This window comes from Megalobrama amblycephala, linkage group LG4 (assembly GCF_018812025.1).
Source record: "Megalobrama amblycephala isolate DHTTF-2021 linkage group LG4, ASM1881202v1, whole genome shotgun sequence".
Lineage (NCBI taxonomy): Eukaryota > Metazoa > Chordata > Actinopteri > Cypriniformes > Xenocyprididae > Megalobrama > Megalobrama amblycephala.
The window spans coordinates 53467533-53488709 of NC_063047.1; the positions used below are offsets into that span (position 1 = coordinate 53467533).

The 21177-nt window shown below is 35.8% G+C and overlaps 2 protein-coding genes across 6 annotated transcripts in view; one reads left to right on the forward strand and one right to left on the reverse strand.

Moving 5' to 3' along the window:
* Positions 1-21177, forward strand: part of tmem232 (transmembrane protein 232) — a 52891-nt gene that overhangs the window by 29996 nt on the left and 1718 nt on the right. For 2 of the 5 annotated variants that reach the window (XM_048189982.1, XM_048189987.1), the window contains 3 exons: positions 141-418; positions 1276-1354; positions 1553-1666. In XM_048189982.1, coding sequence (XP_048045939.1) covers positions 141-418; positions 1276-1354; positions 1553-1666 — 471 coding nt within the window. Of the gene's footprint in view, positions 1-140; positions 419-1275; positions 1355-1552; positions 1703-21177 lie in introns of those variants that run through there. The other 3 variants (XM_048189985.1, XM_048189983.1, XM_048189986.1) reach the window with 3 other exon arrangements.
* Positions 1781-21177, reverse strand: part of man2a1 (mannosidase, alpha, class 2A, member 1) — a 90033-nt gene continuing 70636 nt past the window's right edge. Inside the window, exons 20-22 of the mRNA XM_048189979.1 lie at positions 20626-20823; positions 12474-12587; positions 1781-4055 (exon numbers count right to left, since the gene is read on the reverse strand). Of these exons, the coding sequence (XP_048045936.1) occupies positions 3903-4055; positions 12474-12587; positions 20626-20823 (465 nt within the window). The 3' untranslated portion in view covers positions 1781-3902. The remainder of the gene's footprint in view (positions 4056-12473; positions 12588-20625; positions 20824-21177) is intronic.

Consider the following 21177-nt stretch of genomic DNA (forward strand, 5'->3'; position numbering starts at 1 on the left):
GCACTTTGTGGGCTTTAAACAATCATCTGCATTAAACTCTAACACGATGAAATCAGACGAGTCAAGAACAGAATCTTAATTTAAACCTTTACATGATCAATAGAATCTGCAGTTTCTCCCTGTTATTATCTCCTTTCCAGGGTGATAAAAGGCTCCTGGAGAACCACAGAGAAAGGATGAGAAGTTCACACACAGCTGATGTTTGTGTATGTGCACAGAGCAAGCGGATCACTGGGCGGCTGGCACACACTCTTTCCCAGATCTGGCCTCCAGTTCAGCTCACTACACATTCTTCAAACCACCGACACAGAATAAAAACCACCAAAACCAGGAAAGAGGCAATTTCCACGGCCAGGACTGGAGAAGGATGCCCTGAACCACATCAGACTATTACTAAAGATGCTCACAAGACACCAAGGTTAATGGCTTTTCTTCTAAAAAAAAATTTTCTGACATGGCATAGCAATATCCTAGTAAAATGCATGCTAATAAGCAACTAGTTAATAGTGAGAAGTGGAAAGGTTTGGGATCAGAAAGATTTTTGCTGTTGTAAGACATTCATTTTTATTCAGCAAAGAAGCACTAAACTACAGAGCCTCTAAAGGGAAATTGTGAAGGAAAAAAATGGGATGAGATAGGGGGAAAATAATAGTCAATAAGAGAATGCAAAAGCATTGACGTATTACTTTTCCTCCAATCTCATCTAATTTAATTTTTCCATCTCCATGTACCTTTAGGGGCTCCATACTAGACTAGAGCAAAAGTAAGTGACAGTAAATACAATGTTACAAAAGTTCTTTTGAGCTTTTTATTCATCAAAGAATCCTGGAAAAAAAAAGATGTTTTCAACACTGACAATGATAAGACATGTTTTTTGAGCATTGAAAATTCAGACTTGCCATCACAGGAGAAATACATTTTAAAATATATTAAACTGTAGTGATATTTCATAATATTACTCTTTTTACTGTAATTTTGATCAAATAAATTCACCCTTGGTGAGCAAGAGACTTCTTTCAAAAACATCAAAAGTCTTACAGACTCCAAACTTTGATCTCATTTGCTTTTGTTAAATTGTATTATGTATCATTATACTATCTCTATATTATTATTACATTGGCCATCGAAAAACTCATATGACCATTTAATGTTTTAGTACCATGTTATATATCAAAATGCCGCAATACTACCATCTAATACCATCACTGTGTCATGGTACCTCTACAGTTCTTCATTTCATCTTTTTCATTTCAAATATGTGGCAAATTTGATCAGACAGGGCAAACGTGGAGTTTCTCATCTGGACCTGAGAACCAGGACTGATATCGATCTGATTAAAGTTGTGGAAGATCAAGTGAGTATTGCATTCCCTTTGATTCAGCGAAGTAATTCATCAACCGGTCAGAACTCTAAGCATTCTTAACTCGGTTTAGATATTAGAGGTACAGTAGTTGTTTTTTAATGGGACCCAAAGAGCTCTAGACCGGAGAGTTTGAGAAATATGTGCAGAGAATTGCTAATAACCTATTGTAACACTTTCCAACATTTTTAGTGGCAAAAGGAATTGAAAATAATGTTGGAAAAAGAGGAAGAGATTGAAAAGACAGTGCTAGAAAAAAGAAAGCAAGAGGACGAGGAGAAGATAATGAAGAAACGCATGGAAAAGGTCAAAAAGAACACAAAACCTTATGAGTTACCATAAACTAATATATGATTTTTACCTTTAAGTCTATATAGCACTGAGAAATAGTGACAAACACATCCTTAAAACTGAAACGTATAAAAGACAAGAACAATTTTTATTTTTCTGTAACATTCCTTGTAAATGACAGACAGACAGAGAGACGACAGACATTCGTTGGCTAAAATTGTAATTGGCAACTCTTGTAAAAAGATGCATACTCTTCAGATAGTCACCACACTGTTCAAGATTAAAAATAGAGGAATATTCTCACAGGGTCGGAAAGCATCGGCCAGCTTTCATTATCCTGATTAACTACAGTCACAGACCAATTTGGTCATAAAAGTGTGAATTAAGCAGCTAGCTGGAATACAGTGATCACAGCACTTCTGACTGACCAACAGAACGACACGCCAGTCGATATTTTCATAAAAGGAAAAAGAAAAACACGCTGAATCAACAAAAATCACAGTAGCAAAGTCAACAAATGATCATCCTTCACACTCTCATTGCCAGCCTGAAACAAAACACAAGACAGAAAATGGACTCCCTTTAAGAATAAACATCACAGAATGAAGGAAATGCATTTGTGAAAAACATTTGTATCATATATCATAATGTGTGGCAAATCTACATATCAGAAAGAGTTTTAAGAACTTTGCCAGGTAAAATTGGAGAATTTCTGACTACAGGAAGTCTGTGACTTAAGGTCTAAAAAAATAGATCATTGTTGCATAAGACAAAAATGGGACATTTGCATAGTTTGATTGTATAACAAATCTAGCTTTTCCATTTTTAAACTTAAACACAATCACATGAAGTTTAGAATAACCATGACACCATTTTATGATCAAGCGCCCCTTCCAACTCAACCATTGCAAGAATTTATATTATTTATGCATGTTTATATTCATATAGCCTAATATATTAAATAAAAAAAATTTCTCTGATAACTATCATCTCTGGGAACAATGGAATTAAATCTTCAATACACATACTTTAGTACAAGACGCCCACCCACCCACCTTTGGTCAATTTTTGTTGCTACTGAACCTATTTACAATCCTTAAGACTGAATAAAAGAGACACATTAAGAAAAAAAGGTGACCAATATATACTATCTTATATATTTAGAAAAAAACATAATGACAAAAAACACTTAAGATAGACACAAAATCTGAGGCTTAATCATCTAAATTTTAAATCACATTAAACGACCCATTTCAATGAATGTGATAAACACAAGTAACTTGCAGTCATTTGCATTGCTAGAAATTATCAAGGGACATTTAAAGAAAAGTACGATGCCATATTACGATCTGCATACCTTTTCACAAATGTTTGATTGTGGAGATATGTGGTTTTTTGAAGACTACAAAATTAAAACTGTCTGTCATTAGTGTTTTCTATGTTATAATCAACACTGAATGATAAAAATGATGTTCAGTTTTAAAATTACTCATTTTATCACATCCATTAAGAAAGACACCACCCTGTGAGACTAAGGCACGATTCAGAGTAAAAACTTTGGGATGGAAAAATAAAATAAAAATAAAATAAAAATGAAAATTTTCAATTTTAAAATAAAAAAAAAATAAAAAGGACAAGGAAAAAAATTAAATAAAAAGGAAAAAATAAAATTCAGGTAAGAATCCAATAAGTTTTCTATATTAAATTGGGAATTGTGAGGATATAAAATAAAATAAAATAAAATAAAATAAAATAAAATAAAATAAAATAAAATAAAATAATGAAATAAAATAAAATAAAATAAAATAATAAAATGGAAATAAAAAAGGGGATAAAAAAAATAAAATAAAAAAAAATTCAGGTAGGAATCCAATCAATTTTCTATATTAAATTGGGAATTGTGAGGATAAATTGAACAGATCACTGATCAAACAAGCTTTTCTCTTCATCAAGTAACAGACAAGAAAAAAGTTTCTTGCACCATCTCCACTGCAGCAACACTTTAAAATCGTGCAACAACTTGTACGTTCCCAGTGAAAAACATCAACTCTCAGCACAGTGAATCACACATAAGAAGCATCACGTTATGTTAAAATAACCTGAGAGAGCTGGTTGGGAATTCTTGGAGATTTCATATTGCACTTTGCTGTGAAGCTTAAGGTTTATATTGACAATCATTTGACGAGTCCTCGGCTAAAGGCAACAACCTTATGGCTCTCGAGTACGTGAGCCAATGTGACTGCAGCTCAGCTCAGCTCAGCTGCAGGCGGTAAGTCCTGATTTCCATGGGTTTAAGGCTGATCTCCTGCGGGTTGGCTTCACTACTGTATGTGTGCATCAGAGACAGCGAGACAGGAGTGATGCTCTTCACCTTCACATCTGTCAGGAGCTTCTCTAAATTAATCTACACACACACACACACACACAGCAAACACAGTACGTTGATTAGAGCATTTTCAACACAACATGTTCAAGCATGCATTGAGTCACGGCCTTAGACTTTGATTTTTCACTTGTACAAAGTGAGATGGTTAGCATTTCTGACAGTCTGGCAGGTTTATAAGCTAAGCCTGTGATTTAAGTGGAAAGTAAACAACTTTAATTTACTTATGGGGCTCTATCTGTAAATAGGTCATTCCATTATTTACATGAACATCGTTGAGATGAAGTTTATCATTTTTTTGATGTTAAAACACTTTCTCCTGTCCTATCTTAATATACAGAGTTACTAAGTAATCCATTGTATGTTGATTTCCATGTGGAGTGTAACTATGGTCGCAAGTTCCATCGTTACCAGCATACTTGAACTATTTGGTATTTCCCGAAACCATAGTTCCAACAAACATTTGCAAACAACGTTGCAAACTTGTGTGGTTGGAACTACAGCTCTCGAGCTGCGTTTGGAAGCATTGTTTCTTGTTAAAATGACGTGAACTTAAATAGATCATGGTCTTTGGCACAATGAGCAAGCTAACATTCAGTACATTCTTTAGCTTTCATCCCATTTAAATATATTTATAAAACGGTTAGTTCCTGTCCTTGATTCTGATTGGTCAATAGCTGTGTTTTATTCACGATAAAACACGGCTATGACGGCTTCACTCAACGGTTCTGTGTATCACTACACAACACCCTTTTGCAACCACTCTTAGCTATGTAAATTGTTTGTTTTCAGCTGATGTTGTTCAATGAAGCTTACTGTATTATGTAGAAGAGTACTGTGAGAAAGAGATTGATTGAGCAAATTTATTACCTGCATTCAGATTTAGCATTTTCCTTCAGGTCAGTCCTATGTTCATAAAAAAAATCAGATTAAATGTCCGATGTATTATCTTGTCCTTTTAACATTTAAGGGGTTTTCCCATGACTTCAGTCTTTTCAATGTAAAAGTCTTCGCTACTGACTGACACACTCATAAAGACAGTCTTTGCCGCCATCTAATGGTGTAATAATGTAACTTCTGTTGCTGTTCACGGTCAGGGACTATTTTTTTCAGGCGGAAGGAAGGCTTTTAGTGAAAGTTTACTTAATGAAAGTTGCATTGTTACATATTTTTGGCTTTAATATTTGTATTGTGTGGTAACCGTTTTATAAATGCAATAAGGTACTCAAGGCAAGTGCTGTATCGTGAATAAGTCACGGCTGAAGGGGTTGCAGGCACTGCGCTTTGCGTCGTGCCTAACAACGCCCTTCAGCTATGACTTACTCACAATACAGCACAGCCTCTCGTACCTTATTGCTTACATATATACATTTTAATCTTTATATTTTTAGCATGTCAGTGCTGTTTTTGGCATGTGAATAAATACAAAAGGGAACCCCGTAGTATGATGTGAGAGGGAACATGTGATGAATCAAACATCAAATAAAGCAAAACGACAGGGAACAAAAACAGTGAAGTATTCCTCAGTTCATTACAGCAGCATGTCAGAGAAATTAAATTATGGACAAAGCTGCTGACTGAATGAACTGCACGTATACGGGAGTAAAGTGTATGCCAAATGCTGCATGTTAACATGATTAAAAAAATCAGCTGTTTATGTAAATGAACTATAAAGTCCTATATTGTTGAACTAACGTGGTTCAAACAACAGAGGTGTGTCCGGTTTTGGGAAACAGTCGTGACTAGCTAGTTAACGATGCATCGTATTATAGTGGTTAAGTAGTGAGATACGTCGTTGTACGGGAAACGTATCCCAGAACTGCTATTAACAACTTCAGGTAGGTGGTGGAATAATGTCCCATTTACATGGACAACAGGAAGACATTTTATTCTTTATTTGCAGTATGTAATTGGCATACACAGTTCGTGTCAGACTACAACGTAGCCCAGGAGACAATGGGCCTACAGATCCAGTTCTGGCTGCATCTATAATTCAGATTTTTAATCCCCGTATCCGCTTACATATATTTATATATAATCTATTTTTAATCTCTATAATAAAAATGTATAATTCAGATTTTGATCTCCATATCCATTTACATATATTATATATATCTTCCAAGGGGTTTTTTCCCTCCTAGGACTTTTTTCCCAGTGTTAGCACGCTGGGTTTTTCTCCTAGGGGGTTTTTTCCACCCCTGGGAGTCAGCCGACATTGGCTTAATGTAGCACCATCTTGTATATGTTACATATTACCACGCTTGTTTGTACAGCTTATTTTTAACCACTTCCCTTTTTTCTGTGCTTCTAATATGTAAAGCTGCTTTGAAACAATTACCAATTGTAAAAGCGCTATATAAATAAATTTGACTTGACTTGACTTGACAGTTCGGTCAGTAAGCAGCTTCTCCACAATGTAATTACTCCATGATGCTGCTGTAAATAAAGAACATCTACAAAATAACAAGCATCTGACTCTAACTTCTAGATTTTTGTTTCCTTTTCATGTTCAGTGGCGGCTCCAGGATTTTTTCTTGGGGGTGCTGGGGGAGGGGGGGGGTTAACAGTTCAAAGTGGGTGCTAAGAAAAATAGCTGCATGAATAACTTCAATACACTGCAATTATTGCATTGTACTCATTTAATTTTCCATTTTGTGCACAGTTATTAAAGGATTAGTTCACTTTCAAATGAAAATTACCCAAAGCTTTATTCACCCTCAAGCCATCCTAGGTCTATATGACTTTCTTCTTTCTGATGAACACAATTGGAGATATATTAATAAATATCCTGAAGCATCCAAGCTTTATAATTGCAGTGAGCGGGATCAAGGAGTATAAGCTTGATCCATCATAAACATACTTCACACGGCTCCGGGGGGTTAATAAAGGCCTTCTGAAGCGAAGCGATGTGTTTATGTAAAAAATAAAAAAATAAATAAAGTATTCAAGTTATGAAAAAATGGAACTGACAGTTAAGCTTTTTCCGTAAGTTGAATAGGGAAGGCATAGGATGTAGCGTAAGCTTTTTGAACTGAGAGAGTTTTACACTTTCTTCGTAACTTGAATTTGGAAGGTGGGCTGGTAGATATTTTACTTTATAACTTGTTAAATATGGATATTTTGCTTCAGAAGGCCTTTATTAACCCCCCAGAGCCATGTGGAATATGTTCATGATGGATGGATGTGGATGGAGACACTTTCTTCAGCTCATACTCGTTGATCCCGCTCACTGCCATTATAAAGCTTGGACGCATCAGGATATTTATTAATATATCTCAGATTGTGTTCATCAGAAAGAAGAAAGTCATATACAACTAAGATGGCTTGAGGATGAGTAAAGTTTTTGGTAATTTTTATTTGAAAGTGAACTAATCCTTTAAGCATGGTATCAATTTCGCTGAACATCTTTATTATTATATTATCAGCCCTTTGAATCAATAAAGGTTTATTGAAACTTGTCAACTTACAGTCCCATAGACATAGGCGTCTATGTATTTATTATAGACAGTTCCACCTAATGGCTGGAACAGATAATGATGAGTGAGCTAAATGAAGGAACGCGCTTGTGCTTTTAAACATGCGAACAAAATGGAAAGGAGTGCAGGTTGTCCAGACGTGTTTTTAAAATGTGAACTTTTACCTTGACACGGCAGGAGAAACTGAAAAGCAGAAGAGGTGCAAGAGAGGCCTGTTTAATGCATTAGCCTGTTTAGATCAAATTAGTGTTATTAGTATGCCAAGATCGAAAACAACATTTGTTGTTTTTTATCTTAGATTATCCAATGACACCCTAACCCTACCCTAAAGCCCCGGGTATACTTCGGCGTGCAGGCCAAATTTCGAGACCGCGCGGACAGTCCGCGTGCAACAGCGTATGCGCAAGCAGTATAGAAGGGTCCACTAGGTGGCAATACGCACAGTATTGAGCACAGTGTTCAGCCGTCAAAGAAGAGTGTGAAAAGACCGGTTTAAAAACACGCTTGAAAAAAGAGAAAAACACGACAATGGAGAGCGAACTTGACCAGCGTTTGTGCAAAGAGATTAGAAAGTAACCACATTTGTACGATTCATGTTTAAAGAGTACAAAGACGTGTTTAGGGCGGCAAATTCATGGAGGGGGGTAAGTAAAATATGGGAAAGGATGCACTTCTTTTCTTCTCCGATCATGCCCAGTGAATGTCACGTTGATGACACGACTCAGTGCTGCTCTCCGATGTCAGGTAGAGCATAGAAAAAAACTGTACTGCGCATGTGACAAACGCGGTCCTCCGCGCGCATCCGTGGTGTAGTATACTTTGAAAGACGCGCGGACGTGACTGCGTGCGTGACGCGTCCGGGCGCGGAAAGTGAAGTATACCCAGGGCTTAACTCTACCCACAATATCCCCCAACTCCATTAGATGTCCAGAGAGGTGGAGCTGGACATCATTTGACTCTGCAGTGAGTACCACTTGCAGCAAGCTCTGGTCTAACGCCACCACTGCTTATTTCATATGCACATGCCCACTCTTCATAAAACAACACTTTCATTCTCTTGACAAGCTAAAAGACGTAGAATGAAATTTATACCTATTTGGAATAAAATATATAGATGTACTGAATGTTAGTTTGCTCATTTTGCTCAAGAGCATGAGATATTTAATATAATCCACGTCAAACTAACCGAAAATTATGCTTCTCACAGGCCAAGAGCTGTAGTTACAACCACATAAATTTGTGATGCTGTTTGCAAATGTTCATTGGAAATATGTTTTTTCCAGGAAACAAAGGCTTCTGAACTATGTTGATAAAGGCAGACCTTGCGATCACAGTTCAATAACAATGCTTTTTGGAAACACATCAAAGCCCAACACAGCAACATCGGCTCGACCAATGGTGTGAGTTTGGGATGTGGGAAAGTCCAACCATTCGCAGATATTTGCATATTATTTTTACAATTTTGTTTAGAAATTACACACTTCATTACATTGTATTATATAACTGATAGTTCAGATTCTGAAATTTGTTTGGATGAGCTCAGGGCACTGTAAAATAGCCGATATAAACAAACTTAACACTTCAAACAAACTTCAAAAAAGGACACAAAAGAACCATAAAAGTAGTCCATATTACCCTGAAGCCATATAATGCTTTATCTGAGGAGCAGATTGAAATTTATGGTGTTAATCATCGACATGTACATCCACCCTAGCTCACCTTGGCGTGTTCATGAGAATTTATTAGTGAAGTTAAGCAGTGCTGTCCAGTTCATAAACAAAACTTTTTTTAAGGCCAATTTACACTGCACCAACATATGGCAACAGACGCTTCGTCAGGTTTTGTAGGATCAGTGTGTTACCCCTGTCAGTCGCTATGTTTACATGCACCCAAATAATCCATTTGTAATCGGATCAATTGGATTGAAAAACGTTCATGTAAACACCTTAATCGATCCGGTTGAGCTCGATTCGAATGAAATTTTTATCGGATTGGAAGGGGTGGTTTATTCCTTCTCTAATCCGATTCAACAATTACCATCGAAACGCTTGAATCCGACTACTTTCTAAATCGTATTCAGAAGTCTCTGGGGCACATGAGCAGTGCAGTGTTGGTACACATTACGCAGTGCGCAAGTTCACATTCACATCTTTAGTTGTAAAGATGTATGCCAACAAGCAGTGGCATAGCTGTATACCTTCGTCATAATATTGGAAATCTTTCCGTTTTAAAACAAGAAGGGGAGCCAATGGATATCACACAAGAAGCAACGTGCAAACTTTGCGCAAGAGTTATGCTGGTGAAAAAGTCTCAACCTCGAACAGTATTCACTACAGAAATTGAAAGTAAAAAGTGAGGGAGCTGTCTGACACTGCATTAACGGAGCATATTCTCTCAGAGGCGAATTTCAACATAATATGCTGATAACGGTATATAACTGTCTTAATTTATTCCATTATTTCTCTTGTGGCCATACATATAGTGAAACAAATGAGAATAATAGTATTTCGTGTTAAACAGGTTGTTTTTTTAAAGTCGGTGCTTGAAGTAAAGCTGCGCTTTATTTTCATTGATGACTGCGGTGTTAGGAAATATTATAGCCTACACTCTTAATAATTTTAATTAGGCCTATAATTCATTGTATAATAGACCTAAAAATTTTTTTTAACATTTTCAAAGATAGGTATAGCCTAATCTTTTATTATCCTCACAGCACGTATAATATTAATTTAATAATAAAAGAAGCCGTACCTAATAGTTATAATAATAGACTAGAAGAAGGTAACAGGTCTACATTAATTGGAAATACCAAATCCTCTTAATATTGCCAAGATTTGATGCTTTTGCCAATATCTCTGGCTATCGTCGATACATGATCACCGTCTGTTGAGTGTTGACGCAACTGCAAGTGTGATTGATATGACGTCACACATGCAGAAGTTTGAATCGGAATGTATATAAAAACATTTAAACGGATATTTGAATCAGATTACAACGTTTAGAGTACATGTAAACAGATCTGCAATCGGATTCAATTCATTCGGACTGACGAAAATTGGTGCATATAAACGTAGCCATTGTCTGTTGGCATCTGTCGGAGCTTGATTTCATCAACTGCACATGCTGAATCTGCACTTGGGTCATGGTGGAATGTCAGAGAAGTGACATACTGTAATCTGGTGATTGTCAGCATTGGTCGCCATCTGTCGATGCAGTGTGAATTGGCCTATTTTTAATGAATCAGCTGATATGATTCACAAAACTGGTCTGAATGATTAGTTCTCAAGTTCAACACAGTGACTCAATATTTCAATTAGTGGTCGACCAAAATATTGTTTTTTTGATGGCCGATGCCATTGGAGAGTACGGTGGCCGATATGAAGCAGATATATATCATTTATATTTATAATTTAGATTAATTTTACTTAATATTTAATAAACTACAAAATAAATAGTTTGAAAATTAATTCAAAAGTAAATATGAAAAGTAAACAGACTTATAAGGCCTATGTTAGATGGCAACTTCTTGATTCTATAATCCTATTACAGTATTTTTCACAAATAAAGAAATTAAAAAATATGAATTAAAAGTAAGTAAACTGTAACTGGGAACTCTGTAATTTGGTAAATTTGTGCGCACTGGGATTTATTTATTTTTAAATAAAGACAAAGAAATACTAATTTTACATACAGCACACATTGAAAATAAAATAAATATGACAGAGTGAGCAACTGGATATAGTGCAGCATAGTTTTAAAAATCAAGTGTTTGTCAATCGTGCGTCTCTCTCCTGTCCACATTCAATTCACGCTGACCGACCGTAACGCACAGAGCAACAGGTTAATGCAGATTACAAATGCGCACTTCAGAACATCTCACAGCTGGATTCGGTTTATTAGATATTCAAAGATTTGTTTAAATTATATAAATGCGTATTTGCTGAATGCTAACGGTAAATGAGAAAGTATTACAGTCAGGGTTGCCAGGTTTTCACAACAAAACCCGCCCAATTTCTATTCAAAACTAGCCCAAAACTAGCCCAAATGCGTTTCAGGGGGGGTCCCTCAGTAAAAATTGCGTTCCGAGGGGTAAAATCCACATTTTTGGTGGGGTTCCCTGGTGAAATTCGCATTCCAATGGCTAATTATCATGTTATTTGGGGGTTGCTTCAACCCGTGGACATAGAAAACAACCCGCAGCAAGTGTTAATGTAGCCCAATTCTTGGCAACACTGATTACAGTGTTTGCCTTTCTGTTACTAATAATATAAAAGCAAACGCTATAATACTTTTCGTATACCGTTTACTATATTTGTTCAATAGTTCTATCTAATAATAATGTATTAGACAAAACTGTTAAACAGAGACCGTAAACTAATGAAGACCGAGAATGTAGCGCTGTGTGTTCAGGCACTGGCGTTCTCAGTGTGGTCAAAATATAAGTCCCACTTCCTACACATCAGCCAAACAGAAACACATATCAGCCGATGTCGATATTTAAAAAGTGCCAAATATCAGCCGATATATCCATGGTGATATATAAATCGGTCGACCATTAATTTCAATAGCAGCAGTTGTCAAGTTAAAAGCTCACTGGAGGTGAAGATTTTCAGTGAATAACTTAAATGTAGGTTTGTTTCTCACCCAAAAATTATTACATGACTTCATATCACTTTTATGGTACTTTTGTGTCCTTTTTTAAAACTTGAACACTCTAGTCTCATTTCATTGTAAATGGATGGAAGAAAATTACCACTAAGATCTCCCTTTTATGTTCTATGGAATATAGTTTTTTTTGTTTAAAACACATTTTCATTTTTGAACAAACTATCCTTTGGGAACAAATGTAAAAAAAAATTTAAATATAAGCCTCAAGTTCTTCCAAAATTAAGTAGCAGTGATGAGACTCTCTTTGAATTTTTGATGTGCGTCTGTGTGTGGGAAGCCGCGTGATCTGCTTTACCTTGCCACGTGTGGTGGCACACAGTAGGCCAGTGTTCCGATTGGAGAAGCCACAGTCAAAGCCTTTTCTGTGCAGTATCAAAGCAGCTTGCTCGGATGGACCTCCCCCTTCCTCCTGCGAGAGAAACGAGATGGAGCCTCAGGCCGCATAAACACAACACTGTTTCTTCTCAACACGCACACACTGAGCCAATTATGGAGCGCTGCTTTGCACTCATCAGCTGCAGCACAGTGAGAGTCTCTCCCATCACAACTTGATGGAAAGAGCCTCTCCTTGAGACATCAGAAAACAAAGGAACTTACGAAATAACTCCAGCTTTATCAACAGCATGTGACAGGCTGACGATTTTGAGATACTTTACGGTTTGTAAATCAAACAAAGATTGCATTTACAGTAATGCACTTACACTGGATTGATGGGGCAAGGCATTCTGGGGCATTTAAAAGTAGAAATTAATTTTCACTTATTTTTTATGAAGCACACATATTAGAGCTGATGTTTATTATTTGAGCTTTGCAAAGCTGGATTTCAATAAAGTTGCTTGCTTTACTGATGTAACTCTTCTTTGGGTGGAGTTTTATATATTTAAAGGGGTCATGACATGAGAAATAAAATTTGCCTTGATCTTTTGACATATAAGAGGTCTTTGTACCAATAAAACATCCTGCAAGTTTCATAGCTTAAAGGGTTAGTTCACCCAAAAATGAAATTTCTGTCATTACTTACTCTCATGTCATTCCAAACTCGTAAGACCTTCATTCATCTTCAGAACACAAATTAAAATATTTTTTGAATTGCTGTCCATAGACAGCAATTCAACAACACTTTCAAGGTCCAGAAAGGTACTAAAGACATTGTTCGATGTGACTACAGTGGTTCAACCTGAAGTGATGAGAATACTTTTTGTGCACAAAAACAAAACAAAAATAACGACTTTATTCAACAATTTTTCCCCTTCCCTGAATAAAGTTGAATAAAGTTGTAATTTTTGTTTCGTTTTTGTGCACAAAATGTATTCTCGTCGCTTCATAACATTAAGGTTGAACCACTGCAGTCGCATGGACTATTTTAATGATGTGGACCTTTCTGGACCTTGAAAGTGACCTTGAAACATCCTCCTCATTATAAACATCCTCCTGTAAGTTGGTTAACATCTGAAATTTGCCTTTAATGCATGCAAGCGTCACATCGCGTCAAAAGCGAATATAACCTATACAGTATATAGATGCGTATTCAGTTTCTGACTTACTCCACACACTTGAGTCTAACAGTCCTATGACAGGAAAAATGAAAGAGTGAAAGAACGTTCGCTTTGATGCATCCAGTTCAAACAGCATCTCTGTATAGACTTTGGATACCAGAGTCAGAAATGGGAGGATGATTTATTTTAATGGTTTCCTGGATCATATTGAAGGATTATATGTTTGTTTGGAGCATTTTATTTTGTAAATGAGGCACAGTGTAATGGAGATTTTCCAAAGAAACTTGAAAGATGAAGCAGCCAACTGTATTGAATCTGACAGCAGCTAAAAACTTTAAGTAATCACAATCCATAAATAAATGATTTCATAATGCTTTGTCTGTAAATGACGGTTTTCTATATATATATATTATAAATGAACATAAGTTAACCTTAAGGAACATATTCAAAAATAATAAAAAATCTGTGTTATGACCCATTTAAACAGTCCATTTGTGGTATTCTTGCGTGTATAACGTCACAGATAGCGCATTTACAGACTATGAATGGTCATAATGTGTTGAAATACTGGATTAAAACTAGTGATACACAAAAATGGATTTTTTACTGAAATATCGAAACTAGTTTTCATGATATCATTGTTTCTTTCTACTCCAATTCATTCTTGAAATATAAGCAAACAGTGGCTGTATTAAAAAAAAAAAAACATGTAGATTTATGTTTAAGTAAAAATTCAGAATTCAGAAATCTAAAGTTCAGCAAAAAGCTCCTCCTTAAGAGTTATTTTTCTAGCTGACTAAAGAGCTTTCCCGAAGTAAATGTACAACATTACATGATAAATTGTTTACAAGCTGTATGATTGACGTTTTTCTGTGGTTGAACCACTGATTGAGTGATTACATGAGATTCAGTAAGTTGTACTGTTTCTTTTAATATACCTTCTGATGTTCATTCATGTTTATTTCATGCTATAATAGTAAAGAGAAAGAGATGATCGGATCGCGTGCGTTCTGTCACGTTGCATTGAAGAGCATCAAAACCTTTATTGATTGATGTTTAATGTCACCATTTCAGTCAATGATTTCAGCCCTCCAAAACTGTTAAGGTCAAAACCAAAAATCTGAATATTTTAAGCTACTGAAATTTCAGTGCATTGCTAATTAAAACATTACAGAGTATGTTTTAGTAAATGATTTTATTCTCTTAAATAACAGTATTATTACTGCTGTTGTTGTTATTATTAGAAGTAATTCAGGCAATTGCATGACCCAACTGATCATGTGACGTCAAAATCGCATTGCCCACAAAGGGGAAAACAACTCCATGTACAATAATACAGCTTTTTCTAGAAGCTTTATTTAGCATTTTATATTACAAGTGTGTGCATCATTTTCTTCATATTTCTGAAAGTCACTATTCATGTCATGCATAAAACTTTTTAATTAGCAAAAATGATGCACCTTTGAATCTTGGACAGTACTTTCAAAACAATTTGTGTTTTAATCTTTTCCTAATATAGCATCTTTCCCTATAAATGTCCATTCCAAGTGCATTTATCTTTTTCAAACTGAGTGGAAATTATTTTCTAAGGTAGCACTTGTATTGAACCCAAAACATTCCATTAACTTTTTCTGTCATTATTCATGATAAAATTTGAGCTCGAAACTGTACTTGTCCCTTCTTGACATTATGAAAATATTTATACAGACATCTCTGCCCAGCAGAATCTCTCATCACTGCACTAGCACTAGATTAACAACAGAAATAGTAAATCACTCTGCACAGTCGATAAAGCTCTCACAACTGAGATGAATTTTTGGCTGTGCAAAATAAATAAATAATGAAATGTAATCAATGTTTTCCATGCTTGAAAAACACTTTTCTTTTCCATTTGCATAAAGGATGTCCTTGAGTGGATATTGCTATGACACATAACAAAGGAACTTTTCAAGCATTGTGTAGCAATGACTTTATTCTACGTAGTGCACCAAATGCTCTTGCAGGCAACTGTCCTATCAATCATTTTATTTAATAATTATATATACTGAGAGTGAATTCAGACTCCCAAATAAGCAGATAAGGAGAGGTTTTTGGATTCATGATGGTCTGTCAGTCATAATTCAAGCAAGAGACACTAACATTGATGATTTCACTGATTAATAAAAAAAAAAAAAAAAATGAACAAAATAGAATGAATTCTGACACACTGTAATGGTGTCACAACAATTGAGGGTTTGTGAATGTAGACAATAAGTATGCATTTTTAGACTTCAGATATCTTCTAAAGGCAAGACAGCAATATAATACTGCTTAATAATATTATTTTGGCCCAATTCTAAAGCAGCAAAAGATGTACACATTAGCATACTTTTAAGAAGACTTGTTAAGGCGAGACACTACAGGTGAATAGGGATTTTTTTTTTATTAAAAGATATCACTGTGAAACTTCTCCAGTTTATTACTGGCATAAACATAAGAAAAAAATGTATTACAAATTTTGTGTAAATTTATGTTTTAATATGCAAATGAGGCCTTATATACTTAAATATATGCTCATTTGCATACATTTCCAAAAACAAAATCTGAAAATTGGAATGGTCCATGTTTAAAATTTTTGGTTATATTTGTTGACATATTAGATGAAAGGGCTTTTACAGAAGGGATTCTGGATATCTTATTTTGTGCTTTAGTAAATTAGAGAATACTGACAATAGCCTTAAAAAACCTATTTTCACCATGTTTTTTTGAGTAAAATGACCCATAATTCAGGATAGAAATGATATATCAACAAATCCCTCTGTAAAAGCCTTCAGAATATAGTTAAGTATAAGTCTGGAAAAGTTGGTGCTTGTAGGTGCTACTGAAGTGGATATATCTGACTCTGAGTGTGAGAAAAAACTCATTTCGAGAAAACGGCCTTTAAAGTTTTTATATTGTATAAGTTCATTTATTTCTATTGAAACCCCCAACCTACAAACAAAATATATATTCAGTTTATTAATATCAGTATTATGTAATATTTAAAACACATGGAAATTGATAAATGAATAAATTATTAATAACAATAGCCTTAAGCTGAAGAGAACTACCATAACAAATACACATAACAGCAGTCACAAAAACTGCAAACTTCTGCAGTAGCCTACCTATCTCTCTCACACAGACTACACTCCAGCAACACACTACTACAGAACCCATGATTCTGTGGATCGATGTTAATTTTCAGCCCTGATCCAGGACAGTTAGGACAACACAAACACATGACTACAGTAATTCATACAATCGTGTGACGTGAATTATGAGCCATATTCCTGTGTGGTGCGGATGTCATTCCCAGTCCCTCAACACACTCTTTCCCTTTCCAAACAATAGGTTACGCGATGAGACACTCGCTGATGGGGTTTCATCGTCTAATCTGTTGTTTACTTTCATTTTACTAGCTCTTGCAAGTGACAGCTGTTGCCGTATTTTGATTTCGGTGTTGTCGTCATTTTCTCTCAGGCGCAGAATAAACAATGAAGCGTGACACCTGAGAACCAATCACGTAGTCGGAAATTCACAGCGATCAATCAGATGTGGTTTTCGGCTGTAGATTCCCCGGCAAACTTTCGCGGTTATTTCTACAAAGGAAATGTCCATATTTGGATTAGACAGCGCTGTTAATGAGACTGAGAGCTTTACAATGATACGAGGCATGACATGTTTCTGTGAATGGAGACGGCACGGGAGCTCGCGTTAGAATGCTAACTTTTGGTGATTTCCGATAGAAATCTAAAGGCGCAAGTTGACAAAATATAATGAAATAACCACCTTAATGTGTAATGTTGACATATTTTTTATTTTGACATAAAAAGCTTACATGTTAAGGGAGCAAACTGGCCCAAAATCTCAAAATTGACCACTGCATGAAAAAACTATGTTTTCACCTGCCGTGTCTCGCCTTAATTAACAACAGCTTGATAATTGCAAATAAATAAAAATATATTATAGTTTAAATTATAGTAAATGCAATTAGCTGAACTCTAGAGTGTTTTTGACCCACTGAAGTACATCTTTATATGCAATTTCATCATTTTATTGACTTTGAAATAATGTTAAAGAGTTAGTTCACCCAAAAATGAAAATGATGTCATTTATTACTCACCCCCATGTCGTTCCACAACCGTAAGACCTTCGTTCATCTTCGGAACACAAATTAAGATATTTTTGATAAAATCCGATGGCTCAGTGAGGCCTCTATTGCCAGCAAGATAATTGACACTTTCAGATGTCCAAAAAGGTACTAAAAAAAATATTTAAAACAGTTCATGTGGCTACAGTGGTTCAACCTTAATATAATAAAGCGATGGGAATAGTTTTTGTGTGCCAAAAAAACTAAATAATTGCTGCGTCCCAATTCGCATACTATCCGTCCTAAATAGTATTCGAAAAAAGAATTAGTATGTCCCAAATCGTAATATGTTGAAATGAGTATTCCAAAGATACCCGGATGGTCTACTTTTTCCGGTTAGAATTCAAAGTGCAGATCCGTGCACACTTCTAACCACTAATATTGCCCATAACACATTGCGCTGTGGACGAGGATTCGATTAGAACTACAAATACCAATAAAAAGTGTCAAAAAACTACAAACATGACGGATGTGTGAGACCGACGGTTAAGCAGAGCGGTTAAGATAAAGGGGCTTGAATGATTCATAATCAGTATAACCTGGCGAAAAGATATTTATTAAATGTTATCCACATTATATTTCATCTGCAACAGCATTGTGAACTTTTATAACGATGCGTTTGGTCATTAACTTTTAAATGCATCATTATGCAAAGCAAAGATGAGGAGAGTTATTGCATGAAAGACCCATGACTGGCAGATCAACGTGCGACTACATTTCTCTCCGAAACGGTAGGAAATGAAATTTAATTGAATGTGGAGGATTTTAACTGTGACAAGATGACTGACAGGGCAGTTTAAACAGTTACAGGCTGCGTAACTAAGCGACAGTGCGTCCGTAGTATGTCCCAAAACACTCAAAAGTATGTACTTTTTCTCTACAAAAACAGTACATACTTTTAGGACGTAGTATAAGTAGACGAATTGGGACGCAGCGAATGACTTTCCAACAGTATCTAGTAATGGCTGATTTTAAAACATTGCTTCATGAAGCTTTGAAGCTTTACAAATCTTTTGTTTGGAATCAGTGGTTCGGCGCGCCAAAGTCATATGATTTCAGTAAACAAGGCTTTGTTATGTCATAAGAGTTTCGCAATTTCAATAGTTCACATGACTTTGGCAGTTTGAGATGTGATCCGAATCATGATTCGAAACAAAAGATTTGTAAAGCTTCGAAGCATTGGATTTGAAATCGCCCGTCGCTAGATATTGTTGAAAAGTTGCTATTTTGTTTTTTTTGCCACACAAAAAGTATTCTCGTCGCTTTATCATATTAAGGTCGAACCACTGTACTCACATGAACTGATTTAAATATGTTTTTAGTAGATTTCTGGGCATCTGAAAGTATCAATTATCTAAAGCTGGCAATAGAGGCCTCACTGAGCCATCGGATTTTATCAAAAATATCTTAATTTGTGTTCCGAAGATGAACTTACGGGTGTAGAACGACATTAGGGTGAGTAATTAGTGACTGCATTTTCCTTTTTGGGTGAACTAACCCTTTAACGTGTACTGCCAAATATACTGACGTAAATTCAAATATACATTTACTGAATATAAATTTAAGTACACTACAGGTGCACTTCTCTTTTAAATTTTAAACTCTGCCTTAGAAAGTAGCTGCCTATGTAGACAGCGAGGTAGCTCAATAGAGCTTGGAATGTACCTGTTAAAGAGCCGTTTGTGAAAAATCCATTAAATGTATAGTTTGCTGTTAAAGTTCGGGCTGCAGACTGCTGTGAATTTGCTCAGGACCATTTGCAGAGGCTGAGAATTACAGATAATAATGCAAAGTGACGGCAACCCATTGACTTCCATTATATGAGTCACCAAGGACAACAGTTTCAGCTAAATATCTTCTTTGCTGTTCTACTGAAGAAAAATGATCACCTACATATTAGATGGCCTGAGGCTTTTGGGTGGACTATCCCTTTTAAGCGTAATATCATTTCCTTTCATTTATTTATTTTTACTGTGGATCCGCTTATAATGTTACTAAATTTTATGTACCAAAACTCATTTAGTAATTTAGACACAATTTTGTTTTTGCAGCTATGCCTTTAAGATGCCATTGCATGAATTTGTTTACTCACAAACTGCAGATTTGCTGTTGAGACCGATACCGTTTTAACTATCCCATCCTTCAATATCATACATGCTAAGCCTATATTATGTGACTCATCAAACAATCCAAGCTGAAATGTGCCACATAAACTGTTATCAAGGTTATTGTTCAAAATAAATGTCAGTCTTTCTAAAATTCTTCAGAAGAATACATAGTGACAGTATTTCTTCTGGAGTTAAGAATAACTATCCATTTATGAATATTAAATATGCATTTGACATGTTAATGTTGACAGTCATGTGTTTATATGCAATTTCAATAAACAGTCACTTTGGAGGAAGTGCTGAGTTCTTAAAGTTACAGCGTGTTTTGACGATACAATGATGTCTTTTATCTCAAAAGATCAAGCAAAATGTGATTTCTCATGATAAGACCCCTTTAAGCATTTAAGCCAGCATGAATCACATCCTCCCATCCGCTATGAAATCTTTCAAACTTTCCCATAAGCCCTCCTCTGAGCATTTTTACCTTTATCCTGTCATATTTTAAAATATTACCACTCAGCCCTGGGAAATGGGACTCTGATATATCAATTTGAAGGTCAATACTCTTTATGGCCCTCTTAGGAACTGAGCCAGCAGTCCTATCCTCCCCAATTATGGCCAAAATAGCTTCCTCTTTCAAATCCTCTTAAAGATAACACAACCGAGACATACCTTAGACTGGATAGTGCGCAGGTTGACCAGATGCATGTCGCAGGGGAAGGAGGCGCTCAGAGGGCTGTAGGGAATCAAGGATGGGGTGTCCGATTGCTGTCTGACTGGCATTGAGATGAGGGGATGGTTGAGGTACATGCACGACATGTGACTCAGTATAGATGGATAACTATAGGGTGCGGTCTCCTCATTCTGGGCCTAAGACAGGAAAGTGGTGCATTAGCAGAGAACGTAAAGACTCAAAAGGACCTATTATGCTTTTTTTACATTTTCATCTTTCTTTATCATGTAATGTTGCTGTTTGAGCATGAAACACCTCGACTGTAGCCTTGCATTTTCTTCCGGGAACGTGCACGTTTCATTCTAACAATGCGAGTCCATAAATGCAAACACTTCTGCGTTTGAGCAAAATTGTCGTTTACTATGACTGTCATGGTGTAGCAGCATTTCAAAGAAAATTCAGCTAAGCAAGTTAAAGTTATTTCAACTGTCAACATGTTTACAGCTAAGTTAGATGAATTATAACAATTACATAACTACTGCAGTATTTTA